We start from the raw sequence: 24,227 nt of genomic DNA, 5'->3' as shown, positions 1-24,227 counted from the left end.
ACTTCGATCTGACAGGTGATGTTAGTACCATCAGCGTGAAATGGAAAGCGTGGCTGGAGGAATTTGAAGCCTACGCCGACAGTCGAGGGCTCCTTCGTGATGAGAGTACGCCAGGGCAGAAGGCGCAGCAGAGAGCGCTGCTTTTCTTCACCGCTGGGCCAGCGGTGAAGAGAAATGTTTAAAACACTCTCTGACATCGGAATGAAGGATGACTATAAGAAAACCGGTGAGGCATTGAACAGTCATTATGTGGTGGTGCCGAATGCTACATTTCAATGCCATTTAATCCGTAAAACAAAACAGGAAGAGGGCGAAACTGTTGCTCAATTTGTGAGGAGACTCCGATAGGTGTCTGTAAGATGCAAATATGTGGCAGCTGGTGTGGAAAAACAGATATTGGATCAGGTTGTCCAGCATTGCAGGTCAGACAAGCTCAGGAGAAGGCTGCTAGAAAAAGGCAGTGAGTTAAACCTTAATGATGCTTTGTCGATTGCAGCAGCACTGGAAGCTGTTGAGGGACAATTTCATAGCATGAAATTGAAAGGTTCTAAGACTTGGCAAGTTAACTGGCTGTCCCACAGTAGACCAAGAAGTAAGCCTGAACGTGAGATTGAGTGTTACAGGTGTGGCAACAAGGGTCACATAGGGAAAGATGCATGTTGTCCGGCAAAAGGTAGAACATGTAGGAAGTGTGGAGGCAAAGATCATTTTGCAAAGAAATGTAAAAGTAAAGCCAGGGACAGTACAGGTGATTACAACAAGAGTGAATCTTCCAAGGCAAGGGAGAAAGGGATGTTTCACGGCTAAAGTAGAAGTTGGAGATAGTAAATCTGATGCAGAATTCGTGGTGATAGAAGAGAAAGGAGAACCCCTGCACAGAATAAGTACAGCTCGAGAGCTGGGAGTGCTTCACATGAGAGTGCATGTCAATTCAGTGCAGTCATATGAGATGAGGCAGGAATTTCACTCAGTATTCCAAGGGGTTGGAAAATCGAAAGTGAAGTTAGCCATTGATGAAACTGTTAAGCCGAGAGCACAACCGGTGCGGAGAACGCCATTTGGACTTCATGGAAAAGTAGAAGCTAAAATCAAGGAGTTGATTGATCAGGACATTATTGAGCCAGTTGAACATTCAACACCATGGGCGAGTCCAGTAGAGATAGTGCCGAAACCCAATAATGACATCAGACTGCGTGGACATGAGGAGAGCCAATGAAGCAATAATCAGAGAAAGACACCCAATTCCAACGATCGATGAGGTGCTGCAAGAGTTATCAACCAGTAAAGTATTTTCCAATATTGATCTCAAGTGGGGATATCACCAATTGGAATTACATCCAGAGTCAAGAGAGGTGACACCATTTGTCACTCACTGCAGATTATACCGGTAGAAAAGACTGATGTTTGGAATCAATGCTGCCCCTGAGATCTATCAGTATGAAATCCACAGTGTGATTCAGGGGGTACCAGGAGCAGCAAACATATCAGATGACTTCATCGTCCATGCATCAATTCGTGAAGAGCTTGACAGGAGATTGAAGCTAGTGTTGACTAAACTTCAAGCAGGACTCACTGTGAATGAAGCCAAGTGCAAGTTTGGCATCTCTGAGATGGATTTCAAGGGACACAGACTCACAAGTGAAGGGCTGAACCCGGCAACTGCTAAAGTGAAAGCTGTTGCAGATGCACGTGAACATCAGAATGCAACCGAGATGAGGAGCAACCCACCAGAACCAGTTAGAAGTACAAAGTTGCCAACAGGACCATGGGTTGACTTTCTTGGACCACTTCCAACAGGTGAATCAATTATGGTAGTGGTAGACTACTACAGCACATACTATGAGTATGCAGTCAGTGATGAAGTCAACTACGGCAGAAAAGACTGTAGAGGCATTAGCAGAAATTTTTGCCAGACACGGGGTGCCTGTTACATTGTACTCCGACAATGGGCCAGTTTGTTTCCGAGACGTTTGCCGAGTACATGAGAACCACAGGTATTCATCATCACAAGGTGACTCCTAAATGGCCACATTTAGGAGAAGTAGAGAGACAAAACCAGTCCTTAAAGAGGATACAAATCGAGCATGCCGAAGAGAAAAACTGGAAGGAGGCGCTGCTAGCATACGTAGCTGTATATTGGGCGACCACTCACTCAATGACAGGGAAAAGCCCTGTAGTAGCCTTGTTTGGAAGGAAAATTCGCACTAAAATGCCAGAAGTGCGAGAGATCACGGAAGACCAGGAGCTGAGAGATTGTGATGCTGAAAAGAAAGGTGCGGCAAAATGGTATGCTGACTTGAAACGAGGAGCCAGGCACTCAGAAATAATGCCAGGTGATGACGTACTTGTGAGGCGAGATGATGGTGGTAAGATGGACACTCCTTACCATTGCCAGCCATACAGCAATCAGCAATAGCAGCAGCAATCAGCAGTAGCAGCAGTAGCAGCAGCAGCAGCAAGCAGCAGTAGCAAGCAGCAGCAGTAGCAAGCAGTAGCAAGCAGTAGCAAGCAGCAGAGGTAGCAAGCAGTAGCAAGCAGTAGCAAGCAGCAGCAGTAGCAAGCAGCAGTAGCAAGCAGCAGTAGCAAGCAGCAGTAGCAAGCAGCAGTAGCAAGCAGCAGAGTAGCAAGCAGCAGAGTAGCAAGCAGCAGAGTAGCAAGCAGCAGAGTAGCAAGCAGCAGCAGCAAGCAGCACCAAGCTGTGTTGCTTGGGAAGTAGTGTGTGGGGATTGTGTGGGGATAGTAAGGAGTAAGACCTGTGTGATCTCCCGGACTAGTTTCGATCGCCTAGCTTGGGGTCGGAGAGGAATTTCACGGATTTTTTCCCAAATTGGCCTGGGTTTTTTATCCGGTTTTTCGCCTCTCCCAGGAGATCACTCAGTTCTTTTGGGTGGGCGGTTGGAGCGGTTGGAGTAGCGGCCGGGCGGTAGGTTTAGTAACTGAGCGCGGGGCTTTGTTTGGAGAGTATGACTGCCAGGGCAGTTTTTTGTTCTGGGTGTCAGATGTGGGGAATCTGGGAGTCTGATAGTCTTCCAGACATCCACATCTGCGCCAGGTGTGACGAGATGGGGCTCCTAAGGGACCGTATTAGGAACCTGGAGCGGCAGATTGATGACCTCCGTCTGATCAGGGAGAGTGAGGAGGTTATAGATAGGAGTTACAGGGAGGTGGTCACTCCTAGACCACGGGAGGTAGACAAGTGGGTCACTGTTAGGGGGGGCAAGGAACAGAGGCAGGGACTAGGGAGTACCCCGGTGGCTGTACCCCTTGGAAATAAGTACTCCTGTTTAAGTACTGTTGGGGGGGACAGCCTACCTGGGGGCAACGACGGTGCCCGGGCCTCTGGCAAGGAGTCCGGCCCTGTTGCTCAGAAGGGTAGGGAAAGGAAGAGGAGAGCAGTAGTAATAGGGGACTCTATAGTGAGGGGGTCAGATAGGCGTTTCTGTGGACGCAGTCGGGAGACCCGGATGGTGGTTTGCCTCCCTGGTGCCGGTGTCCGGGATGTGTCTGAGCGTGTCCAGGATATCCTGAAAGGGGAGGGAGAGGAGCCAGAGGTCGTGGTACATATAGGTACCAACAATATAGGTAGGATAAGGGAAGAGGTCCTGAAAAGAGAATTCAGGGGGCTAGGAAGAGAGTTAAAAAAAAGGACTTCCAAAGTAATAATCTCAGGCTTACTGCCTGTGCCACGCGATAGTGAGAATAGGAATGGAGTGAGGTGGAGGATAAATACGTGGCTGAGGAACTGGTGCAGGGAGCAGGGTTTCAAGTTTCTGGATCATTGGGACCTCTTCTGGGGGAAGTATGACCTGTACAAAAAGGACGGGTTGCATCTGAACCCGAGGGGAACCAATATCCTGGCGGGGAGATTTGCTAAAATAACTGCGGAGACTTTAAACTAGTACGGTTGGGGGGAGGGACTCAAACACAGATAGCTAATAGGCAGTGTGTGAGGCAGGAGGCAGAAAAGGGAAACACTCAGACCCAATATGTAGGAGAGAAAGAAGGGAAAAGAAATAAACTGAGAATAAGAAATGATGGGTCCCTTAAATGTGTATATTTTAATGCTAGGAGCATTGTAAGAAAGGTGGATGAGCTTAGAGCCTGGATTGACATCTGGAAGTATGATGTTGTGGCGATCAGTGAAACATGGTTGCAGGAGGGTTGCGATTGGCAATTAAATATTCCAGGATTTCATTGTTTCAGATGTGATAGAATCGGAGGGGCAAGAGGTGGGGGTGTTGCATTGCTTGTCAGGGAGGATATCACAGCAGTGCTTTGGCAGGACAGACTAGAAGGCTCGATTAAGGAGGCTGTTTGGGTGGAACTCAGAAATGAGAAAGGTTTAGCAACACTTATAGGGGTGTATTATAGACCGCCAAATAGGGAACGAGAATTGGAAGAGCAAATATGTAAGGAGATAGCAGATATTAGTAGTAAGCACAGAGTGGTGATTGTGGGTGATTTCAATTTTCCGTATATAGACTGGGAATCACATTCTGTTAAAGGGCTGGATGGTTTGGAGTTTGTAAAATGTGTGCAGGATAGTTTTTTGCAGCAATACGTAGAGGTGCCTACCAGAGAAGGGGCAGTGTTGGACCTCCTGTTAGGAAATGAGATGGGTCAGGTGACGGAGGTATGTGTTGAGGAGCACTTTGGGTCTAGTGATCATAATGCCATTAGTTTCAATATCATTATGGAGAAGGTCAAATCTGGACCAAGGGTTGAGATTTTGGATTGGAGAAAGGCTAATTTTGAGGAGATGAGAAAGGATTTAAAAGGAGTGAAATGGAAATTGTTGTTTTATGAAAAGGATATAATATAGAGAAATGGAGGATATTTAAAGGTGAAATTTTGAGAGTACAGAGTCTTTATGTCCCTGTTCGGTGGAAAGGAAAGAATAATAATTTGAAAGAGCCGTGGTTTTCCAGGGAAATTGGACACTTGGTTCGGAAAAAGAGGGAGATATACAATAAATATAAGCGGCAGGGAGTAAATGAGGTTCTTGAGGAATATAAAGAATGTAAAAGGAATCTTAAAAAGGAAATTAGAAAAGCGAAAAAAAGATGTGAGGCTGCTTTGGCAAGTAATGTAAAAGTAAACCCCAAGGGGTTCTACAGATATGTCAATAGCAAAAGGATAGTGAGGGATAAAATTGGTCCATTAGAGAGTCAGAGTGGACAGCTATGTGCTGAGCCGGAAGAAATGGGGGAGATATTAAACAATTTCTTTTCTTCGGTATTTACCGAGGAGAAGGATATTGAATTATGTGAGGTAAGCGAAACAAGTAGAGTAGTGATGGAAATTAGGATGATTAAAGAAGAGGAGGTACGGACACTTTTGAAGAATATAAAAGTGGATAAGTCTCCAGATCCTGATAGGATATTCCCTAGGACATTGAGGGAAGTTAGTGCAGAAATAGCAGGGGCTATGACGGAAATATTTCAAACGTCATTAGAAACAGGGATGGTGCCGGAAGATTGGCGCATTGCGCATGTTGTGCCTTTGTTTAAAAAAGGTTCTAAAAGTAAACCTAGCAATTATAGACCTATTAGTTTGACATCTGTGGTGGGAAAATTAATGGAAAAGATACTTAGGGACAATATATATAATTATTTGGATAATCAAGGCCTGATTAGAAACAGTCAACATGGATTTGTGCCTGGAAGGTCATGTTTGACTAATCTTCTTGAATTTTTTGAAGAGGTTACCAGGGAAATTGATAAGGGCAAGGCTGTGGATGTTGTCTATATGGACTTCAGTAAGGCATTTGACAAGGTTCCACATGGAAGGTTGATTAAGAAGGTTAAATCGTTGGGTATTAATAGTGAGGTTGCAAGATGGATTCAACAATGGCTGAATGGGAGATACCAGAGGGTAACGGTTGACAATTGTATGTCAGGTTGGAGGCCAGTGTCTAGTGGAGTGCCCCAAGGATCTGTGTTGGGTCCACTGTTGTTTGTCATTTACATTAATGATCTGGATGATGGTGTGGCAAATTGGATTAGTAAATATGCAGATGATACTAAGATAGGTGGAGTAGTTGATAGTGAGGTAGATTTTCAAAGTCTACAGAGACTTGGGCCTTTTGGAAGGGTGGGCTGAAAGATGGCAGATGGAGTTTAATGCTGATAAGTGTGAGGTGCTGCATTTTGGTAGGACAAATCAAAATAGGACGTACAGGGTAAATGGTAGGGAATTGAGGAATGCAGTGGAACAGAGGGATCTGGGAATAACTGTGCATTGTTCCCTGAAGGTGGAATCTCATGTCGATAGGGTGGTGAAGAAGGCGTTTGGTATGCTTGCCTTTATAAATCAGAGCATCGAGTATAAAAGTTGGGATGTAATGTTGAAATTGTACAGGGCATTGGTGAGGCCGAATCTGGAGTATGGTGTGCAGTTCTGGTCGCCAAATTATAGGAAGGATGTCGACAAAATGGAGAGGGTACAGAGATTTACTAGAATGTTGCCTGGGTTTCAGCACTTAGGCTACAGAGAGAGGTTGAACAGGTTGGGTCTTTATTCTTTGGAGCGTAGAAGGTTGAGGGGGGACTTGATAGAGGTTTTTAAAATTATGAGAGGGACGGACAGAGTTGACGTGGGTAGGATGTCAACTACAGCGTGGGTAGGCTTTTCCCTTTGAGAGTGGGGAAGATTCCAACAAGGGGACATAGCTTCAGAATTGAGGGACAAAGGTTTAGGGGTAACATGAGGGGGAACTTCTTTACTCAGAGGGTTGTGGCTGTATGGAATGGGCTTCCGGTGGAAGTGGTGGAGGCTGGCTCGATTTTATTATTTAAGAGTAAATTGGATAGGTATATGGATAGGAGGGGATTGGAGGGTTATGGTCTGAGTGCAGGTAGATGAGACTAGGTCAGGGAGAATGGTCGGCGTGGACTGGTAGAGCCGGACAGGCCTGTTTCCATGCTGTAGTTGTTATATGTTATATGTTAATGTTGTATCGTGGAGCGGTAGCAGGGTGACAGTCAAGTGTCCAAAAGGTGTTATTTACAAGAGGAATATACCAAGTGTAAAATAGTCCACGTCGAGAGACACTCGAATCGAGGGGGGCCAAAGTCCACCGAGAGTTACCGATTCAGAGGGGCCAGATGACATCCCTGAGGTGGTGACCGGTGTTTCTGAGCCAACCAGTATTCCTGAGGTGGTGACCAGAGTTCCAGAGGCAGCAGGCTGCGACGCAGGTGGTGAGCAGAGACGGTGCCTGGATGACAACATTTTGGCAGATTCAACAGACTGATGTTCTTGTGCCAGCTGGAAGTCCAAAACGTGAAAGGAGAGTTCCCAAAAGACATGACGATTTTGTGTTATAGACTATAATTATAGTTTTGTTTAGTAATTATATGACATTTATTTAGTGGCAAGTTATTATTTATATATTTGTATTAAGGGAAAATAACATAATAATTTTTAAGAGTAAAGAATTGTTTAATTGGGGGAAAGAACAGTAATTTAAAGTTTAATTCTGGTAAAGGAGGGATGTCATGATGATGAGTCTGATGATGATATGCAAATATCGTGACCTGTGTATCAAGTGACTGGACAGTTGGAAGGTGTTCTTGCTGTATACTGCAAGGCCGGAGGAGAGACAATAAACATAGAAACTAACTAATGTAACATACAGATTGTGTCTGCATCATTATTCCACATCTGAGGCAGAGATGTGACAAGTGAAGTTAATAAAGTCCATGAGTTCTGCAAGGGGGCAGGCGGTAGCCCCAACACAGTCCTCAATGTAGGGGAGATACGTTGGGGGGGATAGGGCCAGTGTACACCAGACAGTCCATGGTAAGAGATGGAGTTAGGGTATAGGGCCAGTGTGTATGCCTGACAGTCCATGTTTTTTTATAAACCAAAAATGATCGGTGCGAGAAGGGAGGTGAATAACGAAGTTAAAGTGTTGTATTTAAATGCGCGAAGTATAAAAAATAAAGTGGATGAGCTTGAGGCTCAGTTAGACATTGGCGAGTATGATGTTGTGGGAATTATAGAGACACAACTACAAGAGGACCAGGGCTGGAAACTGAAGGGGTATACGACGTATCGAAAAGACAGACAGGTGGGCAGAGTGGGTAGGGTTGCTCTGTTGGTAAGGAATGATATTCACTCCCTTGCAAGGGGTGACATAGAATCAGGAGATGTAGAATCAGTATGGATAGAAATAAGGAATTGTAAGGGTAAAAAAGACCCCAATGGGAGTTATCTGCAGGCCCCCAAACAGTAGCCTGGACATAGGGTGCAAGTTGAATCAAGAGTTAAAATTGGCATGTCGCAAATGTAATGTGACGGTGGTTATGGGAGATTTCAACATGCAGGTGGACTGGGAAAATCAGGTTGGTACTGGACCCCAGGAAAGGGAGTTTGTGGAGTGCCTCCTAGATGGATTCTTAGAACAACTTGTACTGGAGCCAACCAGGGAGAAGGCAATTCTGGATTTAGTGTTGTGTAATAAACCTGATTTGATAAGGGAACTCAAGGTTAAAAAGAGCCATTAGGAGGCAGTGATCATAATATGATGGTTTAATCTACAAATTGAGAGGGAGAAGGGAAAATCAGAAGTGTCAGTATTACAGAATAGCAAAGGGGATTATAAAGGCATGAGGCAGGAGCTGGCCAGATTTAACTGGAAAGAGACCCCAGCAGGGAAGACAGTGGAACAGCAATGGCAGATATTCCTGGGAATAATGCAGAAGTTGCAGTATCAATTCATCCCAAAGAGGAGGAAAGATTCTAAGGGGAGTAAGAGGCACCCGTGGCTGACAAGTCAAGGACAGCATAAAAATAAAAGAGAAGTATAACATAGCAAAGAAGAGCGGGAAGCCAGAGAATTGGGACTCTTTTAAAGAGCAACTGAAGATAACTAAAAAGGCAATATGGGGAGAAAAGATGAGGTATGAAGGTAAGCTAGCCAATAATATAAAGAAGGAAAGTAAAAGCTTCTTTAGGTATGTGAAGAGGAAAAAAATAGTTACGGCAAATGTGGATCCATTGAAGGCAGAAGCGGGGAAATTTATTATGGGGAACAAGGAAATCGCAGACTAGTTGAACCAGTCCTTTGGATCTGTCTTCGCTAAGGAAATTACAAACAATCTCCCAGATGTTCTAGTGGCCAGAGATCTTAGGGTGACAGAGGAACTGAAGGAAATTCACATTAGGCAGGAAATGGTAGACTGATGGGATTGAAGGCTGATAAATCCCCAGGGCCTGATGGTCTGCATCCCAGGATACTTAAGTAGGTGGCTCTAGAAATCATGAACGCATTGGTGATCATTTTCCAATGTTCTGTAGATTCAGGATCAGTTCCTGTGGATTGGACGGTAGCTAATGTTATCCCACTTTTTAAGAAAGGAGGGAGAGAGAAAACAGGAAATTATAGACCAGTTAGTCTGACATCAGTGGTGGGGAAGATGCTGGAGTCAATTATAAAATACAAAATTGCGGAGCATTTGGATAGCAGTAACAGGATCGTTCCGAGTCAGCATGGATTTACGAAGGGGAAATCATGCTTGACTAATCTGCTGGAATTTTTTGAGGATGTAACTAGGAAAATGGACAGGGGAGAGCCGGTGGATGTAGTGTACCTCGACTTTCAGAAAGCCCCACATGGTCCCACATACGAGATTAGTGGGCAAAATTAGAGCACATGGTATTGGGGGGTAAGGTACTGATATGGTTAGAAAATTGGTTGGCAGACAGAAAGCAAAGAGTGGGAATAAATGGGTCCCTTTCAGAATGGCAGGCAGTGACTAGTGGGTTACCGCAAGGCTCGGTGCTGGGACCGCAGCTATTTACAATATACATTAATGACTTGGATGAAGGGATTAAAAGTAACATTAGCAAATTTGCAGATGACACAAAGCTGGGTGGCAGTGTGAACTGTGAGGAAGATGCTATGAGGTTGCAGGGTAACTTGGACAGGTTGTGCGAGTGGGCAGATGCAGTTTAATGTGGATAAATGTGAGGTTATTCACTTTGGTGGTAAGATTAGGAAGGCAGATTATTATCTGAATGAATATCGAAGGTAGGCCCACAGCTCTGATGGAGCAGGGGACTAGATTTGGTGACCCCTCGGCAGGCGGTGAGTCTGGGGAGGGCTCCGGTATGAAGCTGGAGTCTACTACTCCCAGCAAGCGCTCTTTGACTCGGGTCAAAATACGAGGGAGTCGCCGTGAGTTACCAAAAAGGCCCACTGTTTGCCGAGAGGCTGCTGATGTTGTGTCTGGAGTTTCGGACTCGAGTGACGATGAGGTAACGGGAGACTCCACTAGCAGTGGAAGTGGAAATGAGGTAGAAGAAGAAAAGCAAGAAGATACAGAGACTAATATGAAAACGATGCTTCAAGAAATTATTAACAGGCTTAAGAAAAATTGAAGGAGATAACAAATTAATGAGGAGAGATAACAAGAAATTTCATAAGACTTTGAAAAAAATGGAGGAGAAATTTCAAACAGTGACAAATAAAGTGGATAATATGCAAATGGAAAAATGAAATGTTAAAATCTAGAGTGGAAAAAAATGAAGACAGTATTACTGCAGCAGCAATTGAAAGCAAAAAGACGGCGGAGAAGTTGGATGCCTTGGAAAACTATAGCAGGAGAAATAATGTTAAAATTGTTGGTTTGCCAGAGGGAGTGGAGGGGGAAGACCCAATTAACTTTTTTCAAGATTGGATAGTGACCACTCTGGGAATAGATAAACAAGGTCGGATGGAAATAGAAAGAGCACATAGGGCTCTAAGACCGAAACCCTCGGCTAATCAAAAGCCAAGATCTGTGTTGATTAAATTTTTAAGATACCAAGATCGAGAATTGGTTTTCAAAACAGTCAGGAATAATATAAGAGAGGGAAAACCAATAGAACATGAAGGCACTAAAATAATCTTTTACCCAGTCATCAGTAATGCCTTGTTGAGCAGAAAAAAAGAATTTAATAAGGCCAAAAATGTTCTATGGAAGAAAGGCTATAAGTTTACTGTACTGCATCCGGCTACTTTGAAGATTATGATCAACACTGGAGAAAATAATTTTTTTAAAGACTTTGTCAAAGCAGAAGAGTATGCGGAAGAATTGCCATCGAGAAATGCTTAAGAAGATTCATGAATGATTGATTATTAATAATATCTGTATACTATAGAGGGGATTAACTGTATTAAGGATTGTTAATTTTTAGAAGTACTTGATATATCGGGGGGGGGTTGGAGAATGTGGATGCTCCACCATAATCATGGGCACAAGTATGGTGCAGACCACACCTCGTATAATAGAGGGGGGTAATGTTGCTAATCTATTTATTAACAACATTAGAGGGAGGGTCTATTTCTCTATCTTTCTTATTTCTTTTCTGTTTTTATACCTGGACTATGGAGGGGAGCACACTGAAATACAGCACAATGTAAATACCGGAAGAGGTATCAAGGTAAGGAAAAAGGAAAAAAAAAAAGGAAAAGGAAAAAAAAAAAAGGAATGAATGGATAACACATTAATTTTTTTACGCTATAATGTGAAATGGACCGATAAAAAGGAAGAGAATTTTAACACAGATGAAAAAATTGGAAGTAGATATAGCTTTCTTGCAAGAAACACATCTAACGGAAAAAGAGCATCAAAAGTTAAAGAGAGATTGGGTAGGAAGTATGGTCGCATCTTCTTTTAACTCAAAAGCAAGAGGGGTTGCTATCCTATTTAAGAAAACGCTACCAATTAAGATACAAAATATTGTAAGTGACCCAGTAGGTAGATTTGTAATGGTACATTGTCAAATTTTCTCAGAATTGTGGACCTTAATGAATATATATGCACCAAATATAGATGATGAGAAGTTTGTGCAGGGTACCTTTTTAAATCTGGAGGAAGCACATGAAAATATATTGATAGGGGGAGATTTCAATTCTTGTTTAGATCCAGTAATGGATAGATCATCAAGGACAAGGACAAGGACAAGAGCAGCGAAGACAACCTTGAATTTAATGGAACATTTAGATTTAATAGATGTTTGGAGGAAAAGCCATCCCAGGGAAAGAGACTACTCCTTTTATTCCAATAGACATGATACATATTCTAGAATAGATCTATTTTTGATTTCAGCTCAATTAAGGGGTAGAATAATACAAATAGATTACAAGGCTAGATTGTTATCGGATCACTCACCATTATTAATGAAAATTACGATGCCAGATAAAGAACAGTCAGTCTATAGATGGAGACTCAACTCTTTACTATTGAAAAGGCAAGACTTTTGTGATTTTATTCGAGGACAAATTGAATTATTTTTGGAAACAAATTTAAATTCAGTTGATGATAAATTTATTGTATGGGTTGCAATGAAGGCTTATTTGAGAGGCCAAATTATAAGCTACTCATCTAAGATAAAGAAAGACTATAGGAAGGAATCTGAAAGATTAGAAAAAGAAATCACCGTATTAATTAAAAGACTTACAGAAAACTTCTTCAGATACGAAAAAAACACAACTTGCAAATAAAAAATTTCAATACAATACTTTACATACTTACAGAACAGAAAAACTAATATTACGAACTAACCAAAGATATTATGAATTAGGAGAAAGAGCGCACAAGGTATTGGCATGGCAACTGAAAGAACAAATATCAAGAACAATAAATTCAATTAGAACAGATCAAAACATTATTACTTATAAACCTAGAGAAATCAATGAGGTATTTAAGCAATTCTACACTAATCTGTACCATTCTGAATCTGAAAAGGATGAAATTAAGATAAATAATTTTTTATCCAAGATACAATTACCAACAATCTCTAATGAGGAGCAGATGGGACTAAATGCCTCCTTTACTTTGAAAAAGGTGGAGGAAGTATTATATTCTTTACCAAGTAATAAATCTCCAGGGGAAGATGGTTTCCCGCCTGAGTTCTATAAAAAATTTAAAGATTTGTTGTTACCAGTATTTATGGAAGTGATACATCAAGCGGAAAAAAATTCTACATTACCAGAATCCTTCTCACTGGCAATTATAACCGTAATTTTTTTAAAAGGGAAAGACCCTTTAAATGCATCTTCTTATAGACCAATATCATTGTTGAATGCAGATTATAAAATAGTTGCTAAACTTTTGGCAAGGAGATTGGCAGAATATTTACCGAAGCTGGTTAAAGAGGACCAAACTGGATTTGTCAAAAAAAGGAAAATATCTGATAATGTAGCAAGATTTATAAGTATTTTACATTTAGCACAGAAAAGAAAGGAATTGAGCGTAGCAGTTGCTTTAGATGCAGAAAAGGCATTTGACAGGTTAGAATGGGATTTTTTATTTAAAGTATTAGAGAAGTACGGATTGGGAAATGGTTTCATTAACTGGGTAAAAGCTCTTTATAAACAACCTAAAGCCAAAGTGGTGACAAATGGCCAATCTTCTCAATCATTTAATTTGGAAATATCTAGTAGACAGGGATGTCCCTTGTCACCGGCTTTATTTGTATTGGCCATTGAACCTCTGGCAGAGCTAATAAGATCAGATTTAGACATTGAAGGATTTAAAGTTAATCAGGAAAATCACAAAATTACTTTATTTGCAGATGATGTTTTAATTTGTCTTACTAGACCATTGGAATCCTTAAGAAAATTATATTTCAGACTGGAAGAATATGGGAAAGTATCAGGATATAAAATTAATAAAGATAAAACTGAAATAATGCCTCTTTCTGAAGGTAATTATGATCAATGTAAAAGAGAAAGTCAGTTTAAATGGCAAAAAGAAGGCATGAAGTACTTAGGGGTTAAAGTAGATAATAAGTTAAATAATCTGTATAAACTAAATTATAAACCACTAATTTAAAAATTGAGGAGGACTTGAAGAAATGGATGAATCTTCCAATTACATTGCTAGGGAGAGTGAACTGTATTAAGATGAATATTTTTCCAAGGTTACAGTATTTATTCCAAACACTGCCTATACCTTTACCAAATAATTTTTTTCAAGAATTGAATAAAATTGTGAGAAATTTTCTTTGGAAAGGTAAAATGCCAAGAGTGTCTATGGAAAATTTAACATGGAAATTTGAATTAGGTGGACTGCAATTACCAAATTTTAAAAATTACTATCTGGCAGCACAAATGAGTTTTATTTCATCCTTTTATCAAGAGGGTGGAAAAACAGCATGGGTTAAAATTGAAATGGATAAAATAAAAGAACTATGCCCAGAAGAATTTATCTATAAATGGGAAGTGAAGCTATTAGTTAAGGATCAAGAGTCACCTTTGCTAAAACATTTAATTAATATATTGTTGAAAACAGTTAAAGCTAACGATAAAAGATTTTTTCTAACAGCTAAAACTCCATTAGTAAAAAATAGATACTGCCGTTTGCTTGGAATAATCAAATATTACAAGTCTGGGAACAGAAGGGTATTAAACATATGGGAGATTGCCACGAAGGAAATAATTTTTTGACATTTTCTCAATTGAGAAACAAATATCAAATTCCAGGGAATAGTATTTTTTTCTATTATCAATTACAATCTTTTTTAAGGGAAAAGTTAGGTAATTCAATGTTTTTATTTCAAATTAAAGGAATTGAATCCCTGATTCAGGGCAAGGGAACTAAAAAATTTATATCTTCAATGTATAAATTGTTACAAAAATCTACTCCAAAGACAGGAATTCAAAAATCAAGACAAAGATGGGAAACAGATCTGAATATTAGCATTGATGAACCAAGTTGGGAAAGATTGTGTTTAGAAAGTATGAAAAATACTATTAATGTGAGATATAGTTTAGTACAATACAATTTTTTACATCAACTATATTTAACTCCGAAAAAATTAAACAATTTAAATCCAAATTTACCTGAAATTAGTTTTAGATGCAACCAGGATGTGGGTACTTTTTTACACTCCACATGGGCATGTCCTAAGGTAACTCCTTTTTGGAAAGACCTAAAAAACTTTTTGGAACAATTGATGAATAAGACCATACCATTGGATTCAAGGTTGTTTTTATTGGGAGATACTAAAGGAATATTACCAAGATTAATTTTAGATAAATATCAGGAAAGATTTCTCAAAATAGCAATAGCAATAAAATGTGTGGCGGTCACTTGGAAAGATCACAATGAAATAAGAATTGCAAGATGGTATGCAGAAATGCGTAGTTGTATCCCATTAGAAAAAGCTACTTATAATCTGAGAAATAAATATGATGTATTTTTGAAACTTTGGAACCCATTCACTTTAAAACTAGGATTAAGAATTGGAAATATTTAATTTTAGGATTGTTTTGATACCCCTAAAAAGAATTTAATAAGAAATTAGCCGGAAGTGTTTCCTTCTTGTCTCCAGGTTTCCTTCTTTCTTCTTTCTTTCCTTTTTAAATTTTTTTATTTCTTTATCTGTCTTCTTCTCCTTTTTCCTCTTTTTTCTAACTGGGGGGTGGGGGGGTTGTGGGTGGGGAGATAATACAGAACAATACAGGTATAATCGAATTTAAAATGTGTAATCGAATTTATAATGTAGGTACCATCGCGTACTATGAGTTCATACATGTATTTGTTTTGTTAAAATTTAAATTAAATAAAATATTTTTTTTTTAAAAAGACTGGAGCGACTCGGCTTGTATACACTGGAATTGAGAAGGATGAGAGGGGATCTTATTGAAACATACAAGATTATTAAGGGATTGGACATGTTAGAGGCAGGAAAAATGTTCCCAGGGGTGTCCAGAACCAGGGGCCACAGTTTAACTGCACAGTAACTATATCACCATCCTTTAAGGAGACCGACAGTCGATGGTCCCTCTAAGGGCCATGACATGTTTTGTCGCGTGAAGCGGCCCCTTTGAAATGCTCGATATCCCTCCCCTCCAACGGTCCCAGTCAACCCCCCCCCCCCTCTCCAACTGTCCCAGTCTCGCCCCCCTCCAACGGTCCCAGTCTCTCCCCCCCTTCCAACGGTCCCAGTCTCCCGCCCCCCCCTCCAACGGTCCCGGTCTCTCCCCCCCCCTTCCAACAGTCCCAGTCTCCCCCCCCCCCTTCCAACGGTCCCAGTCTCCCCCCCCTTTCCAACGGTCCCAGTCTCCCGCCCCCCTCCAACGGTCTCAGCCTCCACGCCCCCCTCCAACGGTCCCACTCCCCCTCCAAGTCTCCCCCCTCCATCGGTCTGTCTCTCTCCCCCGACCCCTCCCAACGGTCCCAGTCTCCCCGCCCCCCTCCAACGGTCTCCCTTCTGCCCCCTCCAATGGAACCCACGCTGAGGCGAGGGGGAATGGGCGCCTCCGTCGGCTGGATGAGGAGAAACGGCTCTTCCGCGTCTCCCCCCTCCCCTCGGTCAAATACATCGTGACCGCTTACCAATGCCTAACCCCACGACGATGCGCCCGGACAGCAAAGTGTAGCGGTCATTGGCGGCTGTCATCACCACGGCCCCCACCGTGAAAAAAAAACTCGCCACGAGGATGCAGGGTTTCCGTCCGAAGCGGTCGTTGAACACGCCGCCACTGAGCGCTGAGATGGCTGCCGCCCCCACCGTGGCCGAAACCACCAACTCCTGCCACAGCTCGTTGAGGCCGAACTCTTTCTTGAGCAACAGCAGAGCGCCGGACACGACGCCCGTGTCATAGCCAAACAAGAAGCCACCCAGGGCTGCGAAAGCGGAGAGTCTGTAGAGGAACATGGGGGTGTGGTTGTCCTGGAACTGCCTGCGAGCCGCCCGCTCCAGCTCGCCGCCGGTCCCGGTTGCCATGGCCGCTGACTGCCCGCTGCCGCTATTATTGCTGCTGTCGCCGGGCGGTTTAATCAGACTGCGCTCGCCGACCACTTCCTCCCGCTGCTCCTCCTCTCGCTCCATCTTCCTCTCCCCCCTCAGATCGCTCAGAATGTACTCATTGCCGCTGGATTTGCGGGACATAAGGAACCGGGAGTTCCCACCGATTCCCGTGGCGGCAACTGGCGATACAAAATTTCCTTTGTCGTCCCGGAAAGGCTGAGCATTAATGCGAAGTTCCCACGCAGAACCCCCGCTCCTAAACTCGTATCGGCAACCCAGGCAGTAAGTAGAGACGCACCCCCGTCACGTGTAGCTCACTTAATAACCAAGGCGGTGATTGTGCTGCAAATCACTTTCCCTAAATATTGTCGTCTTCACCGCCTCTTTTTTTGTATGGTCTCGTTTTTTCTCCGACGTGCCAGGTGGAAAACTACTGGACGAAGGCGTATGTTTTTGTTTGCTTTGATTGACAGGCAGAAAAGGTATGAATGTTCAACACACTCCGACTCCGGGGAGATCATTCACCTGTCGGCAATAAAGACATCTTTCTAACTAGGATAAAGTCAACACTTCCATTTTTACCCCTTCTTTAATGATTCGGATTTGCACTTGAATAAAATATCAGATGTTAATTGTGTGCGAAGGCTTGTGACGTGTCGTTTTATAAACTGGCGTGCAACCAGGGTACAAAATTATTAAAACACTCGAGTAATAAATACATTTAATTCGACCAAAAAATAACATTCACTATATATTTTCTCCAATGGTCGAAGGATAGCGTAATTTGGAAATATTCAGCCCCACCCAGAAGAATCACATCCAACCAATTGCGAATATTCTTCAATGTACGCCCTTTTAATCCATTTTGGACTGCAGACAACAAAGTACTGCTGCCTAAATTGAAACAGACCACTGTATTAAAAAGGTTATGTAACTTAAACTATTATTTGCTTCAGAACTAATTAATGTCACCCAGTCATTTCCTAAGTATTAAAAAAGAAAAAAAGGAAATTCCATAGTTACAGTTTGAAAAGCTGTACAACTGACTTGGTCTTCAAGGAATAACCAAAGTATCCCCAATCTTGTATATTGGTTCATGCGGATTTTAGAAGTTGTCATGCAACAAAGGTTATTTATCATTTTCACAGCTATGTAGTATGATGAACGACAGTGTCCTCCATAATGTTTGGGACAAAGACTCATCATTTATTTGTTTGCCTCTGTACTCAATTTGAGATTTGTAAAAGAAAAAATCACATGTGGTTAAAATGCACATTCCCAGATTTTATCAAAGGCCATTTTTATACCTTTTGGTTTCACCATGTAGAAATTACAACCCTTTTTATACATAGTCCCCCCATTTCAGGGCACCATAATGTTTGGGACACATGACTTCACAGGCATTTGTAATTGCTCAGGTGTGTTTAATTGCCTCCTTAATGCAGGTACAAGAGAGCTCACAGCACCCAATCTTTCCTTCAGTCTTTCCAAAATCCCCAAACGCCTGTCCTACAGGTCAGAAACACTCTTCAGGAGTCAGGTGTGGATTAGTCAATGACCACTGCCTGCAGATGACTTCATGAACAGAAATACAGAGGCCACACTACAAGATACAAACCACTGGCTAGCTGCAAAAATAGGATGGCCAGGTTACAGTTTGCCAAGAAGTACTTAAAAGAGCAATCACAGTTCTGGAAAAAGGCCTTGTGGACAGATGAGACAAAAATTAACTGATATCAGAGTGATGGCAAGAGCAAAGTATGGAGGACAGAAGGAACTGCCCAAGATTCAAAGCATACCACCTCATCTGTGAAACACGGTGGTGGGGGTGTTATGGCCTGGGCATGTATGGCCGCTGAAGGTACTGGCTTACTTATCTTCATTGATGATACAACTGCTAATGGTAGTAGCATAATTCTGAAGTGTATTGACATATCCTATCTGCTCAAGTTCAAACAAATGCCTCAAAATTCATTGGTAGTCCATTCTACAGGAAGACAATGATCCCAAACATACTGCTAAAGCAACAAAGGGGTTTTTCAAAGCTAAAAAATGGTAAATTCTTGAGTGGCCAAGTCAATCACCCGATCTGAAACCAATTGAGCATGCCTTTTATATGCTGAAAAGAAAACTGAAGGGGACTAGACCCCAAAACAAGCATCAGGTAAAGATGACTGCAATACAGGCCTGGCAGAGTTTCACCATAGAAGACACCCAGCAACTGGTGATGTCCATGAATCGCACACTTCAAGCAGTCATTGCATGCAAATGATATGCAACAAAATACTAAACATGACTACTTTCATTTACATGGCATTGCTGTGTCCAAAACATTATGGTACCCTGAAATGGGGGGACTATGTATAAACACTGCTGTAATTTCTACAAGGTGAAACCAAAATGTATAAAAATGACCTTTATTAAAATCAGACAATGTGCACTTTAACCACATGTGATTTTTTTCTATTACAAATCTCAAATTGTGGAGTACAGAGGCAAATAAATAAATGATGTGTCTTTGTCCCAAACATTATAGAGGGCACTGTATCTTTAACGCTCAATTAGCTCAAACAGGAAACTCTAAATGTTTTGAGATATAAATGGTATTGGGATATAAATTGAGCTAGATGGTCAAATAACAAATTATTTTACAGAATTGTTGTGTGACCAAACTAAAACAGTTTCATCATCAGTGGAATTCCATTAGTTTCTAAATCCCAGAGAATGTGTTCGCCGACTGGGTTGATTGTCAGTTTTAAATAACCGCCTGCTTATGACTATGTCCCCTTATTTAAAACATTCCCTCCCGTGGAAATACCTTGAGCTTCAGAAAAGAACAGTAAAACCTTGATGCCCAAAGTTAGTAGGAGGGAATTGCAGATGCTGGTTTACACCAAAGATAGACACAAAATGCTGGTGTAACTCAGCAGAACAGGCAGCATCTCTGGAGAGAAGGAATGGGTGACGTTTCGGATTGAGACCCTTCTTCAGACTGAGCTTAAAGAAAGGTCTCGACCCAAAATGTCACCCATTCCTTCTATCCATAGATGCCTGTTCCATTGTGTTACTTCAACATTTTGTGTTTATCTGCCCAAAATTAATGTGAAGCATGGCACTCTCGAATACACAAATACCTGAATTATTGACAATCAGACAAATATGCCTATGACCATGTTTGATGTGCAAATTGACAAATTAGTCTGGCTGGAAGCTTCATTCACCACTACCTCTGTAATGGCAACTTCAGTCTTTTCCAATAAAGTCCTTTCCGATTGCCATTACTTCACAGGGAGTGGGAGTGATCATGACGCAGAGCCCCAACAGAGATTTTCAGTAGTATTTTCAGTTTAATTAGTCGTTTATTGAAGTAGTTGTACAAAACAAGAAAATGAACATACCAGGCTGTATTTATTTCGCATTCAAGTCAAAGCTGGTTCTGTTCACCCTGTCTGACCACAGCTCTCATCGTAGGTCTGTTGCAGGTCTGATAAGAACTGTATCTCACCAAACTCCCAGTGTCTGACCCCTCCTGTCTCTGCATCTCCAGATATACTACCTAGTTCTGGCTCCTCCCATTCCATTATGCCTAAAAATGTTTTCATCTCATGACAGCCCCCAAGTGTCCAAACTAATACAGCAAATTATCTAGACAAAATAATATAATCTGCTAAAGCAGCCAGCACAAACACAAATGGCTCCTACAACCTCCAAATAATTTTATAATCCGTACTATATCCCCCTCTTGGCCCCCGGACGGAATGTCCCAGAGAGGGCAAACTTTAAGGGGGTTGGACTATGTATAACTTGAAACTATCAGTCTTGGCTGTTAGTATTTAATGTGTATAAGGGGCACCAATTGGGTAAGTTAGTTTTGTCTCAGGTTTACAGGCAACAGTTCATATTCTCTGCCATGATAGAAGATTGTCCAGCTCAGAATAATTACAAATATCTCAGTAAGTGATTCATCTGCAAGAGGGTTTGGGTGGTCAATGTTTGAAAGGCTGTATGGGCTTAATCCAATGGCACCCCCTCCTGGCATATTATTTTGTTAGCAGTTAAAGGGTCCAGCTCATTTATTGTTTACTCCCATCCAGTCTTGAGTCACTGCCTTCCCACATTCTTTCTCCTCGTTTCTTCTGCTGCCTGGACTTCAAGATTGTGGATCTTGGTATCTTTGCCATTACTCAGAACCCTCCCCATCTATTTTCCCATTTTTTAAATAATCTGATCTATCCCACAAAACATCTAACTCCCTGAACAAACCTTCTTTACAAATTACGAAAACTGTTACACTTTAACATTTTTGTTATGCTTTGCAGACACGCACTCTCCATATCTTCAGTATTTGCTTTCCTGTTCCCTTTCATTTTGTGTTTAGTTTTATTTTTGTAACGTATACCAAGGTAAAGTGAAAAGCTTAGTTTTGCATGCTGACCAATCAAATCAGATAACACTGAACATACATAAATGGAGCTAATGTGCATCATCATCAGTCTTTCGAAGCACTTCTGATGGTGGGTGTTAGAGCCACTAGATGGTAGTCATTAAGGCATGTTCTTTGACACCGGGATGACAGTGGTCGTCTTAAAGCTGGTGGGTACCTCAGAGTTAACTTGCAAAACCTTTGTCGGTCTGCTTCCATCAGGAGTGGTCAGTGGGCAAGAAGAATGAGATCATAATCTTTAACCTGAGTCCAGTGTTTTTGACTGGTTGCTTCTCTGAGTCTGTGCACATGCACAGATGTTATTTGTTAACAGCACCATCTGTCAACCTATCCATTTAGGAAGAGTCCTGCCTTTTCAGGCAGCCCTCTTGCCATGATTTGGTCATCCGGCTTCAGAAGGATTACCTTCTCTCCTTCTGGCTCTTTCTGATCAGCAATGCACTGCGTCCCTCAACATTTTAAGCTGGTTACTGAAGTCTTCCACATACTGGGTAACTCCAGCTGCTCCTGCCTCACAATGAGTCCAGCTCGCATCTGGGTCTTACTTTGCTCCCTTTTTTTAATCCAATTCTCCTTTTCTGCGTCACCTCACCTCCCCCAAGCCCCACCCCCCACCCCACCGATCTCCATAACATTTTCTTAAACTTGCTTTGGAGCTTTTCTCTGCACTAGCAATTTCTGTAATTTCCTCTTCTGTTCTTTGTCCCCTGACATCTGCCCATTCATTCCCTTTATATTCCTTGCTTTCTCCTTTCATTTTAACTAGATCTGTCTTTACCAGCCCACAGTACAGCAGGGAATTTGCGTGCAGCCCACACCTTTGGAACTGCTGACAAAGTAACCCCTGCACAATCCTGACTCCAGTGCATGATGATTGGACCTATTGCAGCTAAGCAAGCTATGATGTGTACCTGAGTGGTTTTGTGTGTTCGCTACCGCTAGCTTCTCTGTTATTTCTCCCTTTCCTGAGCGGAGAACAGCTGCATCCTCCCTTAGTAAATCTTTTCCCAGGATAGTACCCCCATTAAATGGACAGATCCAGAAATACATAGGGAGGTGCATTTCCCTTAAGTATCTGTGACTTGCTTCTCTTTGCATTCACTGCTTTCACTCCAGTACTGGTAATATAAATAGCGTCTTTAGTCATAGGTAAGGGCTTGTTAGTTATTGTTACTGATGCACCTAACATGTCTACTAACATGTTGAATTGCTGGTTTCCTAATAAATCTTTTGTGTGCATCTATGGGTGACCAGGACTGGCAATGGGGCAGGCTCCAACTGTTTGTCTGACCTCACTAGTTCTATTGTAAACCAGCATCTGCAGTTCCTTGTTTCTACATTTCACTAATTCTATAATCGGGTTGTCAGTGAGAGTGGACTCAGGAACAATCCCGATATTGTTATCAAAGTGCTGGTGTCATTGTAGTCTGGCAGTCTAATCTTTACTGTGCTGAGGCTATGCATCAACTCTTGGACACCACCGCATACATACCCTTTGACCATGATCCCACCAACGAATACCAGGCCACCATCTCACAGACCGTTACCGATCTCATCATCTCTGGCAATCTTCTCTCCACATCCTTCAACTTTATGGTTCTCCCGATCCCATACAGGCTGTTTCGCCGAACACTTGCGCTCGGTCCATCGAGGCCCGCTGGATGTCCAGATTGCTAATCATTTTAACTCCCCTTCTCATTCCCATAACTGTTATTCTGTCCTTAGCCTCCTCCTTTGCCAGAATGAGGCCACACATAAACAAATGTACCTCATATTCTGCTTGGATAGCATACAACCCAACGGTTTGAATATTGAATTCTCCAGCTTGAGCTAACATCCCCCCTTTCTTTCCTGTGCTGCACCCGTTTCTCTCACTCTCCCCCAACCCATCTTTCTTCTTCCCTAGCTGTCCACTCGACCATCGGTAAAATGCTAGGCAGTAATTGCTCATCCATAACCAACTCACTGAAGCTTTTGGGGGGTTTCTGCCAGGACTGCCCCTTATTATAAACATAGCACAAAAAGTAAGGAAATTTGTGTTTGGTAGATTATTTCTTTGTTGTAACAATGCTTCTTGGCAATAAATCTTATACCGTTGGAAAGCCTGTTTATTTCCCTTTTAAATGGTGCCACATTTCTAAGGAACATGCATTTGTGGGATGAGCAGCAGAGCTGAGTATATGGGTTGCGCCCATGAAAAATTTGCCAAATCTCTGCCAATGCCAAACAGCTTATTCTGCCATTGACTCTTGTTCGGTGTTGTTTGGTGGATTGGATGATTGAAGTATGAAGAAACAAGACATATTGGCAATTTAACAATTTATTCATTTAATAAACAGGAGCCACAGTAGCGTGTGGAAGAACCATACACAGCCATAACAGCCTGGCACCTCCTCCTCATGCTGGTCACCAGCCTGGTCACACACTGTTGTGGGATGGCATCCCATTCTTGTCAGCACCTGGGGGTACCAGAAGCTCAAAACAAGAGTCAATAGCATCAGCAGAATAAGCTGTTTGGCATTGGCAGAGAAGATTTGGCAAATTTTTCATGGGCGCAACCCATATACTCAGCTCTGCTGCTCATCCCACAAATGCATGTTCCTTACAAATGTGGCACCATTTAAAAGGGAAACAGGCTTTCCAACGGTATAAGATTTATTGCCAAGAAGCATTGTTACAATAAAGAAATAATCTACCAAACACAAATTTCCTTACTTTTTGTGCTATGTTTAGTTTGGATGTAGCATAAATAAAAAAGTTAAGTTCCAACGGTGAGGTGAGAGTAATTTTTATTGATATCATTACAGTATTGAATTATTGTAATGTCAAGGAGCCCTTGTATAATCAAGTTCAATGAGAAAAGAATGGATCTCAACCTGCATGTTCTTCAGACATGCTGACCCCCTGAGTTACTACAGCACTTTGTGTCTTTTTTTGTAAAGCAGCATCTACAGTTTGTTGTTTCTACAAGTTAATTGATAATTTTGTTTTGAGATGTTCAGTCCTATACCAAACACAAAGAAACAAATGCTTC

At 41.9% G+C, this 24,227-nt stretch overlaps 2 protein-coding genes across 5 annotated transcripts in view; one reads left to right on the top strand and one right to left on the bottom strand.

Annotated features, from left to right (window-relative positions):
* Nucleotides 1-17,169, bottom strand: part of LOC144604950 (proton myo-inositol cotransporter-like) — a 110,432-nt gene extending 93,263 nt beyond the window's left edge. Inside the window, exon 1 of one of the 2 annotated variants that reach the window (XM_078419873.1) lies at nt 16,335-17,169. In XM_078419873.1, coding sequence (XP_078275999.1) covers nt 16,335-16,890 — 556 coding nt within the window. In that variant the 5' untranslated portion in view covers nt 16,891-17,169. The remainder of the gene's footprint in view (nt 1-16,334) is intronic. The other variant, XM_078419872.1, reaches the window with a different exon arrangement.
* Nucleotides 16,364-24,227, top strand: part of lrrk2 (leucine-rich repeat kinase 2) — a 148,290-nt gene continuing 140,426 nt past the window's right edge. For 2 of the 3 annotated variants that reach the window (XM_078419868.1, XM_078419867.1), the window contains exon 1: nt 16,365-17,031. In XM_078419868.1, coding sequence (XP_078275994.1) covers nt 16,976-17,031 — 56 coding nt within the window. In that variant the 5' untranslated portion in view covers nt 16,365-16,975. Of the gene's footprint in view, nt 17,032-24,227 lie in introns of all 3 variants that reach the window. The other variant, XM_078419866.1, reaches the window with a different exon arrangement.

Source organism: Rhinoraja longicauda, chromosome 23 (assembly GCF_053455715.1).
Source record: "Rhinoraja longicauda isolate Sanriku21f chromosome 23, sRhiLon1.1, whole genome shotgun sequence".
Taxonomy (NCBI): Eukaryota; Metazoa; Chordata; class Chondrichthyes; order Rajiformes; family Arhynchobatidae; genus Rhinoraja; species Rhinoraja longicauda.
This window is presented reverse-complemented; position numbering and strand designations above follow the sequence as displayed.